The sequence below is a fragment of the Narcine bancroftii genome, chromosome 4 (genome assembly GCF_036971445.1).
Source record: "Narcine bancroftii isolate sNarBan1 chromosome 4, sNarBan1.hap1, whole genome shotgun sequence".
NCBI lineage: Eukaryota > Metazoa > Chordata > Chondrichthyes > Torpediniformes > Narcinidae > Narcine > Narcine bancroftii.
In genome coordinates, this window is record NC_091472.1 from 14,013,045 (window position 1) to 14,027,199 (window position 14,155).

At 37.8% G+C, this 14,155-nt stretch overlaps 1 protein-coding gene across 1 annotated transcript in view; it reads right to left on the reverse strand.

Moving 5' to 3' along the window:
- Window positions 1-273: 273 nt before the first annotated feature.
- The window catches only part of wdr27 (WD repeat domain 27), a 671,431-nt gene continuing 657,549 nt past the window's right edge, over window positions 274-14,155 (reverse strand). Inside the window, exon 23 of the mRNA XM_069930793.1 lies at window positions 274-1,640. Coding sequence (XP_069786894.1) covers window positions 1,593-1,640 — 48 coding nt within the window. The 3' untranslated portion in view covers window positions 274-1,592. The remainder of the gene's footprint in view (window positions 1,641-14,155) is intronic.

A 14,155-nucleotide genomic window follows, 5' to 3' on the forward strand; every position in this document is an offset into this window, starting at 1 on the left:
GCTTGGAATGAATGAGAATGGTTGCTGAGAAAGTTAGAGAGGGTTAAAAAAAGTACTCGAACTGAATGGCCAGGTTGAAGTCCAATGTGTACTGATTGCAATGGGCAATGATTTTCAAAAGGTTTACTTCCTGAAAAAAAATGGGGATTATGACAGACAATTTTCAGCTGAACACCGAGATAATTTCAGACTTGCTCAATCACGTAGGAAGTAGGAGAAACATTAAATGAACTTTTATTGAATTTTGCATGTTTAAATGATGCTGACAAACTGCGTTAATTCAAGTGACCTAAAAATGTCTTGTTGCCGATTTTCATTTGTACTCCGCATCAGATGCCTCTCATGTCAGTGTCAAACAATAGTCGGCCAGCATTGGATGGATTCTAGTTGCCCTGATACCGCTTTTCTACGGTTGCAATGTCCTAGTGAAACCTTTCACCCTCTTCGTCACTCCACTAAGATCAACAGGGAAAAAAACGGTTCGGAATAGGAAAATTTTAAGGTGACTTTCATGATCAGCAGGTCAAAATCCATAAAATACACCCAAAAGTGTTCAGGAAGCAAAATCTTAATTGACCAGTGTTATTTCATGAAGGAAGCACACAGTCGGATTCTTTTCTTTTAAATAAGATAGTGGAACTGATTGCAAGAAACTGCTCATGGCTTAACATCCTGATTGTTACAGTAGGTGAATGTCTATGGCCCCTTCAAGATAAACTCATGGAAATTCAACACTTTTACTGGCCGCTTGGTAGTTAACAGATGTGAATAGTTCAACAACATGTGCATTTGTCATTTGAAGGCCTCGGAATGGTTCCACCTTTACCGCACAATGATATGAGCCTTTTGTTCCAGATATTCTCATTTGAGCGAATGAGGAATGTCAGGAGTCCAATTACCAGCACAGATAGCAACATCAAATCGAATTTGAGGTCTCTAAAGTTTCTGAACACAAGACCACCTCTGTGATTCAGTCTAAAGACAAAGGGAAGTTGTGCTGTGTCATTGGTTCCCATCAATCATTTAGTAAAAGGATTTGTAAATCTATACTTTTCAAGGGCTGACACTGTGCTTCCAAAGCAGAGAACCGCTAAAATTAGTCGAAAGAACTGCCCAGTGACTTAATAAAAGCATAATGCTGGAGAAACTCAGCTAGTGAATTCATAATGTTTCCTTTACCAAAGAACCACAGATAAGCCACTCATCTTTCAATATAAATAGTTCTAATATGCACCCTACAATTTGATGGCCTGAAACATAGGGCACAATCCATTCTGGCACAGAAATCCCTTTTGCATTTATCAATGACCAACACCCAACTATCTATAGGCTCATTAATGTTTTGTTTAGAAAATGCCATTTATTCCAGATGGATTACGAATAGAATGAATGTCAACATGAACTTCAGAATTCTCCTAAGTACAGTACTTCCAGGTACGTGATGTTTACATTTGACTCCAACGTCATCCCACTTCCCTCCGCCCCACCTTCCTGCCACCTCTGTCGAGGAAAGTCCTTCCAGTTCTCAGTTCAAGAGATGACAAACTTGCCAAGTTCTCCCTTCGTCACTCTATGTCCAGGGTCCACTGCCACTATGGTACGAAGAGTTGAAGCTTGCCATCCAGGGTTGCGGTGGTTAGCTGTAGCATGAAACACAAAAAGCAAGTGGCAGGTTATTCTCCATCCTTTTGTTGCCCCTGAAACTGAGGGGACAACCACACGTGTGTGCTTCAGTCTGCTCTCACATCACAAAGGCAGGCTGATGGATTGGCACTGTTGTAGATGGATGCCAAGACCATTGGAAGGAGTTGATGGCCATATAAGAAAAAATAGGTGACAGCAAAAGAAATGGGAGAATAGATTGCTCTGTAATTCAACAAAGATTTGATTGGCTGAATAGTTTCATGTTATAAAAATCATAGAATATAGAAGAGCACAGGAGAGGAAAAGTTGCTTGGCCCATGATGTTTTACCAATCATGACCATTTCTCTAGTCTTAGAGTTCTACAACATGAGAACAGACAGACATGATTTTCCACAGGAATACACAGCAGAGTCGCTGCAAGGACTCAACCAACTGCTAAAACATTCATGGGGAGTTCAACTAGACAGTTCCTCAGGAGGTTGAGGAGAGAAGCCTACTGAGCCCCATCTTGACAACTTTACCGGAGCACAATTAAGAGGGCCCTTTCTGGCTTCATCATCATTATGTGCTATGGGGACTGCAAAACTTCGGACCAAAAGTCTCATTAATAAAAATCAAAATGGCCGAGTAGATGACTAGGAGTAGCCCTTTGATCTATTGATGAAATTAACCGGGAAGATTGTTTAAATAGGGCTCAAAGAATTAGGAAGGACCCTTTCCATTCAGTATCTTTGACACACTACCATCAAGAAGGATGTACAAGAGCATCAAAATCAGGACTGTCCAGACTTGGGAATAGCTTCTTCCCGCAAGATGTGAGGTTGATGAACAGTATCCTGTATCTGAGTAAATCATCCTAAAATATTTATAAATATTTATTTTAAATTATATCTTCCTGTATATATGTGATTATTATGTATTCTGTTATATGTGTGCACTGTGGTTGGGAGAAACGATGTTTCATCAGGTTGTAATCAGATGAAAATAAACGAATTTGAGAATCTGATGGGAGAAATTGTTTCAATGCCTACAGTAACCTGAGGAACACTCTTCAAAGAAGAATCTCACTTATTCCTGCCACTGGGATCACTAATTTCTTACCTAAGCTCCAGAAGGATGTTACTGGAATTGGCAAAAGGTTAGTAGGAGCAGTAGATGAGCACACAGCTTCTATGGACAATGAACCAAAGACATGACCTCATTTTTCAGTTCTTTTGCATGAATTTATAAACATTTTGCACCTGTATTTCATGACACATGTTCATGACAATAAATTCTGATTGAACATAAAGCCCAAGAAGATTTTTGTGGAATCTTGATGAGCACAGTTCTGCTGGGACCAGCCTGCAAAATTACCAAGTTTCACAGGTGCATCACAGAAAGTATCCTGCTCAGGGGCAAAACAGAAACTGTCCTGCTCAGGTGCACCACAGAAAGTGTCCTGCTCAGGTGCACCACAGAAAGTGTCCTGTTCAGGTGCATCACAGCTTGGTCACAAGAAACTACAGAGTTGTGAACGTAGCCCTAGCCATCACGCAAACCATCCTTCCCATTTTCAAATTCCTCATCTCGGGAAAGCAGCCAACATATGAAAGGATCATCCCACCCTAGTCACACTCTCTTCTCCCCACTCCCATCAGGCAGAGGGTACATAGGTTTAAAAAAATGCACATTCAGATTCAAGGACAGTTTATTTCTTGTTGTTACCAGACTTAAACAGTGTTTGCATTAGTCAGATGATCTCACCCTACCCTATCATAGGCCTTGCACTGTTTTAACACAACATTCTGAACTTTTGTTATATTTTTGCACGACATATCCATGGGTTGACTTGCCTTGCAGCTTACAAAGCAAGGTTTTTTATTTCATTGAATTCAATTCAATCAATGATCAGTTTTACAACAGTGGTTCAAATTCAACAAGAATAGATCAGCTGTGATGTGCATGGGGTATGAAAGGCACTACATTAAATATAAGCTACAAACAATCTACGGAAGATATGTCAGATGTTTCACTCTTTTATCTTTAATAGCCCTTTTCCCACTGGCACCTTGTCCCAGGAATTAACAGGGAATTAACTGGTTAAGGGTCCAGTGGAAAAGGAAAGCAATCAGCATTTGGCATCAAATGACGTCAAATCAAGCCAGGGATTGACGGCCTCTACCCCTATTCATATCCCTGGCGTGCTGATTAAACCAGTAGAAAAAGGACAGCAGAAAGTCACTCGTTTCCGGTTGAAGGTAGATGAATGTGGATGAATGTGTTCTGTGAAAAAGGTGTCAGTGTCCCAGTTAAAGGTGGCCCAATGGAAACAGCACAAATGGCTTCCTATCTTGGGACGCTGCACAGCCAGTGGAAAAAGGGAAATTGATTGGACAAAACTAATGGTGGTTCACGTGGACATTAAAGAATCTGCAGCATTGTTTGAGGAAGGATACCAAGTGCCCACAAATAATCTTTTTCAATCCACATTGGTGCAAATAGCCTCATTGACCTTTCATCTTGATTGTATGGAGGTCAGTAATCAAAGAATAAAGATTTACCTTTTATTCATTTGGTAAACAAAGGTTGAAATAACTTTCAAAAGTGAATTAGAAATGTAAAAGGGAAGAGAGAATGGAGCCATGGAAATAACTGAATAAGTGATTTCAAAAGCACGGCATAGGCACGAGTGCCAAAATGCCCTCATTCTATGCTGTGAATTATCATAACTTCCAATGCAGGACCCTCATTTCATCTGCTTTGGGAGTTTCTGAGAGGTGTGCCTGCAGAAGAGCAAGAGATTGTGAATCTCCAGGTGAATGTAATCTTCAGGATTAATTCTAGCAGAATTAGGAAATCTAAACAGTTGATCAACAGATAGGAGCACTCACTGGCGGCAGGCCAAATCTTGAGGTGATTTAAGGATTATTACCGTACTAGGGCCACAAGAACCATAAACAGTGGAATCCTCATTCAATCAACCAGAAACTCAAACAGCTGGCAAAAAAAAGAGGAAATAACTAAATAAATATATAGATAGATCAAATTAATAGTTCTGAGCAGTTGGACCATGAGAGGGAGCGCTGAGACTTTGTTTGACAAACACAAGTTTGCCCCACTGAACTAGCAATGCCCCTCAATGCACATGGATTCTTTTCACTGTTGCCACTTATGGAGGTGAGTTGGGTTGTCAGTGCAAGGAAGGTGCATCAAGGGCATGACCGGGACACTTGAGTCGGAGCCAGTAGGATGGGGATAAGATATGGAGGGGGAGGGAGAAGATGGCAGCATTGTTGAAACTTTGCTGTCAAGGTTTGGACTTTTGACTCAGCGCCAAGGACGACCTGATTCCAAGGTAACATTTTTAAGTGTCAAGGGTCGTCCTAAACGCTGGTATATATGGTAGTTAAAAAATACAAAAGTTTAAAATTGGCGGAGGTTAATTTTTATAATGGCAGCACAGTTAGTAATGCGACTAGTGCAATGTTATTACAATGCCAGCAATTGGGGTTCGAATTTAAATTTTGTAAGTTAGAGGAAATTACCTGATTTAGGTGAACTTTGCATAATTGCAAACTACAATACATATTTCTTTTCATGTATTTTGCACTGTCTTTCTCTTTTAAATGGTGAATTCTTAATGCAGGTGTATTAGTTAGGAATTGAAAGAGTGAGTCTTAATCAACTGGAAAATTCACATATCTCACATCTGCATTCTCCATAGGTGCCAGATAAAGGGGATTTTACTGTATTAAGCATTTTTATTTCTTGGTGTGAACAGTAGGATTTATCCATTAACTGCTGAGATAGCAAAAGACTTGCATGAAAGTATGGAATGACCTTCACATCCTCTCACATCTACTTGATGAATCCTCTGAACATTGTGTTGAGGGGCAAATGCCAAACTGTCCTGAACTGATTGGTTTCAAATATCACCCTCTTAAACCAGTCTGGATCCTTCCGCATTGTATGTGATGTCACTGTCTGCCTTACCACTGACCCCCCCTAACATGTTCAATACTAAAATTATCTTTATATTTAAAAATGTTATGTTATTCCTCAGATTTGCAGATGTATGCAAGATGGAATATTCAGCTGTCATCATTTACAGTGAGAGCCAGATCATTTCATTTTCATTCTATTAGCATGACACCAGTTTTCCTTTGCATCTATTCCATGAGGGGTTTTTACACTGTGCAATGCTGGGAGAGCCTTCCCCATTGCAGCCTCTGCAGTGGCCACAGTTTCACCTCAGCACATTGTTCTGCACCACTGTGGTGGACTGATCTGCAGGTTTCTGTCATGGATGGCTCCCCAGACCAGTGCATTTCAGGTAGGGTAGAGGATGTCAAATAAATTGGTGTTCATCAGCATGTGCGTGTCTAGAATGAGCTGCCAGAGGAAACTGCAGAAACAAGCATAATTCCAATGTTTAAAAGACATTTGAAAAGATATAAGGTTAAGAAAGACTTACAAGGATATGGACCAATGTAGTATAACTGTGAAGGGTGATGTGACCTCTCCAGCGGGAACCTGGTCGGAAGCCACCACATCTGTCAATCGAGGTCAAGACACCCGTGCTGAGCACTCACCTTGCAATTGGCCTTTTCAAAAGATCACACAGGTCGCCACTGGCTCTGTTAATCACCTGGGATAGCTTCACTGACCAGCAGGGTGGGGGCGGGGGGGGGGGGGGATAAAGCCTGATCCATGGATCTGCTGCGGTTTTTACCCCCAAGGAACAAAACTGAGCTCCACTCTAGGTCATGAGCCTGTGCCGATACTGGAGAATCGATATCAAGGTGTGTGCCAGTAGCGGGTGTGGGGGCTTGTGGTGCACCCTAATTAATTGTCATCGTACTGTCCTTTTTTTCCCCTATTTAATTTGGGTGCTGTACCTGCACTAGGTGGTCGGAACTGTTTGTGTCTTCCTCCACTCTGTCTATATCTACCATGGTTTATTTAGTTTGCATCCAATGCCACTGATTGTGCACTCTTTGTGATTGTGAGTGATTGTGATTCCCAGTGGCAAATTTCTCTTGTGGGCAAATAAAGGCTGTTATTACATCTGATCTGTGTCTACACTTGTTGCTTTTCAGACCCTAGCTGTAGCAAAAAAAAATGTATTATGTCAACCTGGAAATTAGAAAACAACTTGAGAATACAACAATGGTATATAGAAATGAATAAATGTATTCCATTAGAAAAAATAACATATAATTTAAGAAATAACATCACAATATTCGAACAAATATGGGAACCATACATGAAATACAATAGAGAAATCCTACCACGGACCTCCACCATCTAAAGTGACAGAAGTGGAAGACAACGAAATGAACTGACTCAGTATATAAAAGTAAAAGATAAAAAATTCTTGTTTATTTTATTAAGTGACAACATTGTTTAACGGATTTAATGTATCTTATAGATTGAACTTTGAATAAATGGGAAGGGGGAGAGGGAGGGAGGGAAGGGAGGGGGGGAAGGGGAGAAAATGACACTATATATTCAAGAGAAAAATGTCTCTATGTATTTTGGTCAATATGGTTTATTGTGTAAAAAATAAAAAATTTAAAAAAAACAAAAAAAAAACTTGTTCCTCACACAACAATCAAATGCAGGCAAATGGGTCTAATCCAGAAGGCTAACTTGGTCAGCATGAGCAAGTAGGACGGCAGGGGCTGTTCAATGCTGCATGACACATGGCTCTAAATTTTATAAAATCTAAAATTGCTTAAAGTTAATTAAGGCAATGGATGATCTCAGCAGAGTTGACGTCACCTCCAACTTGCTCTGACATCCATTCATGCTTTAGTTAGATTTTTAGAGAGACTGATGGCAAATTGCCTCAGTGCTTTTCCAGTCTAATCACACAGAATTCTCTTTAGACTCTCTTTTTATTGGTCAATAAAGTATCTCTATTATCCGTCAATGTTAATGATGTTATATAAAATTGCACTCCTCTCCTATATTATGTTATACTCTTAGTGTCTGTCTGCAATCTCCAACAGCAAAGACCTCTTTAAGGCCCTGTATAAACTTCAAGGGTAAAAGTCTTCAATCAAGAATTCCATTCACTCTAATCCAGGGGTCTCCAAAGTAGACGATATCAACTCCTGGGAGTCAATGGGACTATCCAAGGGGTCGATAAATGTCTAGGGGTTGAAAGGTGGTCGATAAACACCGGGGATGGAGGGGTCGATTTAACTTTTGTGGTCAAAATCAGGGGCGTACCTATGGAAAATAGGGCCTATGGCAGGGGTGGCCTACCTCTCGCGAGAGCTGGCCTTGGTGGCTGCCATGTTGTATTTGGCTTAAGCCTTTTAATACGTTGAGAGCAAACGGGAGGACGAGGGAGGGTGGATGGAGTAGAGAAGAACACATACCCTGCCACACCAGCCAGCGCTGTCACCCTCCCCGACATACAAAGACTGACATGGGGGGGGTGAGTGAGGGGGTATTCCATGCCTGGGAGGGGGCATCAATGAGAGATCAAGGATTCCATGAAGGGGTTGATAATCTAAAATGTTTGGGGGCCCCTGCTTTAATAATTTCAAACTGTTTACGACTCAGGTCACAATTAAAAATAAAACCAATGAAGTAGATCAGAATATTGGATACATGCTTTATGTCGTCGTCACATTCTTACCAGGTTCAAATCATGGACTGGATTTTTCAATCAGTTGCAAAATAATAGAGATTGTCATTGAATATTTCCCAAAAAGATCTGGCAAACTCTACTCCATGCTGCGGGTTTTCCCTTTTCCAAAGACTCATGTAGGGCATCAGTCCAATGTTCATTCTTGTACAAGTGACCCCATGCTACAGAAATTCTCCCTTACAGGATTCAAAAAGCACTAACCACAACTTTAATTTTTTTTTAACCATATATGCATTCAAATATATTTCAAAGTAAAGATGTAATTATACATTGAGTATCAAAATACATGATGATAATATCTCAGCACCCCACCCCCCTCACCAGTCCCAAGAAAAGATAAAGGGAAGAAAGAAAAGAATAAAAATAAGAATTGAGAATGGGCTACTGCAAGTGTTAAATCCCATCTGGTCTAGAATTCATACTTATTTTATCGTTAATGGGGTTAAAGGCTAGAAGAACATTTAGAAATTTTTTTAAAATCCTTTATTTGTAGATACAAATTTGTAAAATATATCATATTTTTTCCTTAAATTATATGTAATATCTCAAGGGGAACACAAAACTGCATTTTCCCACTCCATCTTTCCAAACTTAAGTGTGAATCAGATTTCCAAGTAATTGCAATACATTTCTGGCCACTGCTAATGCAATTTGAACAAATTCTGTCTGATATCTAGTAAATTTCAATTTAGGTCCTTATCCCTAAAATGTTACCTAATATATGGATTTTGTGCAAATTAGACTCCTGTAATTTGTTCTAAAAAATTCCTTAATTCCAGCCAGAAGGGTCTTACTTTATTACAAGGTCATGTTGAATGTAAAAAAAAGACCCCACCTCTTCCCCACATCTAAAACTTTGATCTGATAATCTGATTTCAATTTATTTAATTTTTGTGATGTAAAGTATAACTGATATAAAAATTATATTGTACCAGTCCATATCTTAATTTATTGTATTAGTCATACAGTCTCAATATAAATCAGCCCTATTCTTCTCATCTATTATTACATTTAAGACTGACTCCCTCTTTATCTAATTTATGAATCCTTGGTTTAGGGGTTGTGGGAAGGGTTGTGGCTGTCATGAGACAGTACCAGCTGCCAATCAAAGTTTGGTTCCGCCTCACCCATTAGTGCACATCTTGCTGTTGGTTCCATGTAAATTACCTGGACTGCACTCTCCAGCCTGCCTGTACTTGGCCTTGGGCTATTGGCTGTTGTAATTAGATTAACCCTCCTGCCACTGGGCCATTGACCCCCAGTAAATGATGTGGGCTTGTCCCTTCAGCACTATAAGGGTGCCATGTGCTTTGTTTTCTTGACCAGGTTGGGATCACCCTGCTTCACTCCAGGCCTAGAAATGTGGAAGGGAGCTGGAGAAACTGTTGGTAAGATGTGCATTGTGTGATAGTACAGATTCTATCACCAATGTAAATATGTACAGATTGTAGTGTAGGATGACTGTGATTGGCTGAGAGTGTAGCCACACCTACTGGCAGGTCTTAAAGGATTGCTCCTAGCCAGACCAGGTCATTCTGGACTGGTTGACCTACTTGTGATATGCTCCAGTCTTTTAGTTAATAAAAGCCTTGGTTTGGATCAACAAGTCTTTGGTTCTTTCAACACGCACTACACACTGTTCAAAGGCTGGGAGCATGTAATTAGTGTTCCTTGCAGCATAGAGCTGTGCCTGCACTGAGTCAAGGGGTTGCGGGGATTGTAGTGATTTTTCCTTGATCATTGTGTGTGTGTGTGTGTGTGTGTGTGTGTGTGTGTGTGTGTGTGTGTGTGTGTGTGTGTGTGTGTGTGTGTGTGTGCACATGCTCTGCATCAGTTACCATTTTCACACACTTGCCTTCTATAAATAAAATCCTTCCCGCCATCAAAACTATGTTCAGAGTCCTTGCCTTTGAGACCTACCAAATCAGTTTCCTCACTCACAACAGGGGTTCCCATTTGAAGTAAATGATAAATTGCTCAAAGTCTCTATAATTGCTACACTTTGGTAAATACATTGTTGGACCCAGTTTATCACTTAAATATGCTCTGATATGAAAATAGCAAAATATCATATTATTAAGACTACAGGTAACACATTTATTCTTGTTGTTCAAATGACATCACTTGTCCTTGCTCACAACAGTCTTCAATGTATCTGATCCCTTTACAAGACCAAATTTCAAAAAAATTATTATCTAATGTACAAGGTATGAGCCAAAGGAGTTTGAAGAGACAAATTACTTTTGATTCCAATTTCTATATTTATATTAAGCCAAATTTTAATCAAATGTTTCTCTTTCAGCAGTCATTAATTTTGCATCCCATTTATATATAAAGTTTTCCGCTTTCTCTCTCCTATTTTATCTAATTCTATTTTTAGCCAAGTAAAATTTTCCCTCTCTTCAAAGAAAGAGGTAAGAAATTACATTTGGGCTGCTCCATAGTCATTTTTAAAGTTACGGAGCAATTCATATTTCCATGTTAATTTTTCTATAGAGACTCTGGACATTTTACCTTTTCATTAAAAAAATTCTAATATATTTATTTAATACTTGCAAGGTTTTTTGAAGTATTATATAAACAATTATTGAAAAAGATACTGTATTCTGGGAAATATTAATTTTTATACAATTAACTCTTCCTATTAATGTTAGAGACAATATTGTCCATCTATTTAAATTCTCTTCAACTTTTTAAAGTAATAGCAAATAATTCAATTTATATAAATTTTGTATTTATTATCCTTATGAACTCCTAAATATTTTATCCCATTTATTGGTCATTTAAACTGAGTGCTTCTTTGGCAAATAGTATAATCACCTCTTGCAAGAGGCATCATTTCACTCTTATCCCAATTTATTTTATAACCTGAAACTGTACCATTTTCTTCTACCTTTAAATGTAGTTTTATAATGCATTTGCTGGCTGTCAGATATATTAGCTTACCATCAGCAAATAAGATAATCTTACGTTCCTCTTAATTAATTCTAAAATCCTTAATATCTGAATCCCTAAAAATTGCTTCTGCTCAGAGCTCTAGAGCTAAAACAAATAATGCTGGTGACAATGTAGATCCTTGTCTACTGGATCTTGTTAATCAAAATGGGGCAGAGATTTGACCATTGTTACCACCTTTGCTTTAAGTTCATTATACAAAGCTGTTATCCAATTTATAAATATTTGTCTGACTCCAAATTTTTAAATTAAAAAATCCCATTCTAATCTATCAAATGCCTTTTCTGCATCTAGTGATAGTGCTACACTTAGATCACCTCTTTTTTGTGCTAAATGAATTCTACTCAATAATGTAGTTATATTATTAGCTGTCTTGTTTTCACAAAAACTGTTTGATCTATTTTTATCAATTTAGATAAATATTTTGTTAATCTATTTGCAAGAACTTTAGCAATTATCTTAAAAGATGATGGCTTTAATGGATCTCTATCTTTTTTGGGTATCATGGTAATTATTGCCATTGAAAATGATTCAGGGAGAGTATGGGCTTGTAATGCCTGATTTAAAGCATCCATAAACAAAGGTATCACTAAATTTTTAAGCTATTTATAAAATTCAAGTGGAAATTCATCTTCTCCAGGAGATGTATTGCTTTGTAAATAACTTAGTGCTTTCTCCACCTCTCTTAAAGTAAGGGGAGCATTTAACTCTGCTTGTTCAGTTAAATCTAATCTTGGTAATGCTATATGTGACAAAAAGTCTTCTATTTTATTAACATCTTCCTGGGATTCTGATTGACATAACTTGGCATAAAATAGTTCAAAAATTTCATTCATTTCTTGAGGTTTATAACTAACAGAATTTGTCTCTGTTTTCACTGTGTTAATTGTTCTTGAAATCTGTTCTACCTTTGATTGTCAAGAAAGTACCTTAGGTGCCATTTCACCTAATTCATATTTCTGTTTCATTTTTGTTATAATTTTTTGTTTTATCTTATTAATAAGCTTTCTCTTCTTCTCTTCAGAATACCTTAATTGGAGTTCTTTTTCTAAATTAGTTATCTCATTTTCCAATTGTTCCACCTCCCTTTTTTGCAATTTAGAAGCATAGATTATAATTTGTCCTCTTAAATATGCCTTTAAAGCATCCCATATAATAAATTTAGTAGATGTGGATGCACAGTTAGTTTCAGAAAAAAAATTGAATTTGTTCTTTAATAAAATCACAAAAATCTGTTCTTTTCAACAATGAAGAATTAAGACATCATCTGTATAAAAGATTTTCTCTTTATTTGCCATTGTGATTGCCAATGTCAATGGAGAGTGATCTGATAATATTCTTGCTTTGTATTCAGTTTCAATAATCCTACCCTGTATTTGGACAGATAGTGAAAACAAGCTATAACCCTGTTCTCTTGGATGAATTTTTATCCATGCTTCGATTAAATTTAAATCCCTCATCAATGATAAAGTAGCTTTTGCAGCTTTTTGCCCTTGGAGTTACTCGAGTTCAGTAGTTCTCAACCTTTTCCTTTCCACTCACATACCACTTTAAGTAATCGTTATGCCATAAATGCTCTGGGATTAGTAAGGGATTGTGAGTAGGAAGGGGAAAGTTGAGAATCCCTGCTCTAGACCCAATTATTACTGAAATATTTTGCTTGAGAAAAATTGTCATTTTGTCCATTTCCTTTGGAGTTATGAAACCATGCTCATAACAAGTCAATTAGGTACAATGAAAACAGTGGTTTTCAAACTTTTTTCTTTCCACCCACATCCCACCTTAAGCAATCCCTTACTAATCACAGAGCACCGACGGCATATGGAACACTTAAAGTGGGATGTGAGTGGAAAGAAAAATGTTGAGAACCTTGAGAACCACTGCTCTAGTTAATCTATCTAAAGCTGGGTCCAGACAAAAATGAGAGTCTCCTCCTATTAAAATATTTTCAGAGACATTTGCTAAATTAAGAACCGCTTCCTGAATAAATTTTGGTGCATAAATATTCATATGGGTCCATATTTCTTAATATAGCTGGCAATGTCGAATAACCTATCTGCCTGCAAGATCTGTTATCTCATTTTGCATTTTAACTGGGAGATCAAAATTGCTACCCCTCTCACCTTCAAGTTAAATGAAGAAGCTAAGACTTATCCCACCCAGTCCTGTTTAATTTTTGATGTTCTTTATCAACTCAATGAGTTTTTTGTAAAAATGTTATGTCAATTTTCATTTTCTTAATATACACCAGTATTCTCTTATTCACCAACTCATTAATTCCATCAAGATTAAAATTCATAAATTTTAATGTATTATTCATATTTTCAAGAATTCTTTTTAATATCCAAATACTCTTCATTCAACTCTTGCTGTGTATCTCCCTTAACAACTAAACCAACTCGCATTCTCCATAATGGTTAGTACATCTTCCAGCAGACAAATAAACAAAGAAAAGGAAAATAAAGCGATGATCATGTTAAGATCATCATGTTATGATACATTTCAAATATTATTAATCATCCCACCCCCCCTTTAGTGTTTAAATAATACACAACTATATCAGCCATTATTACGCAGGCTGCCATAGATGTACATAAGATATAACAGAGGTCAGGTCTCCATCACCCCCGACCCCCTGGGATCTTAATCATTTTGTTTTCAAAAACTTTATCCAAATAGATATAAGTTAAAAAATGAAGAGAGTTATAACCCAAATAAATCACCATCAGTAAATCAGTCAGATGGTCTAACAATTGGCAATTCTTTCACAAATTCTTCTGCTTGGGTCCAATCTGTGAAGAATTTTTTCCGTCCATCCGTCAATATGATCTTCAATGTGGCAGGATGACGTAATGCAAATTTGTATCCTTTCTGCCATAGGGAACTTTTTATTGGATTAAATTCCTTTC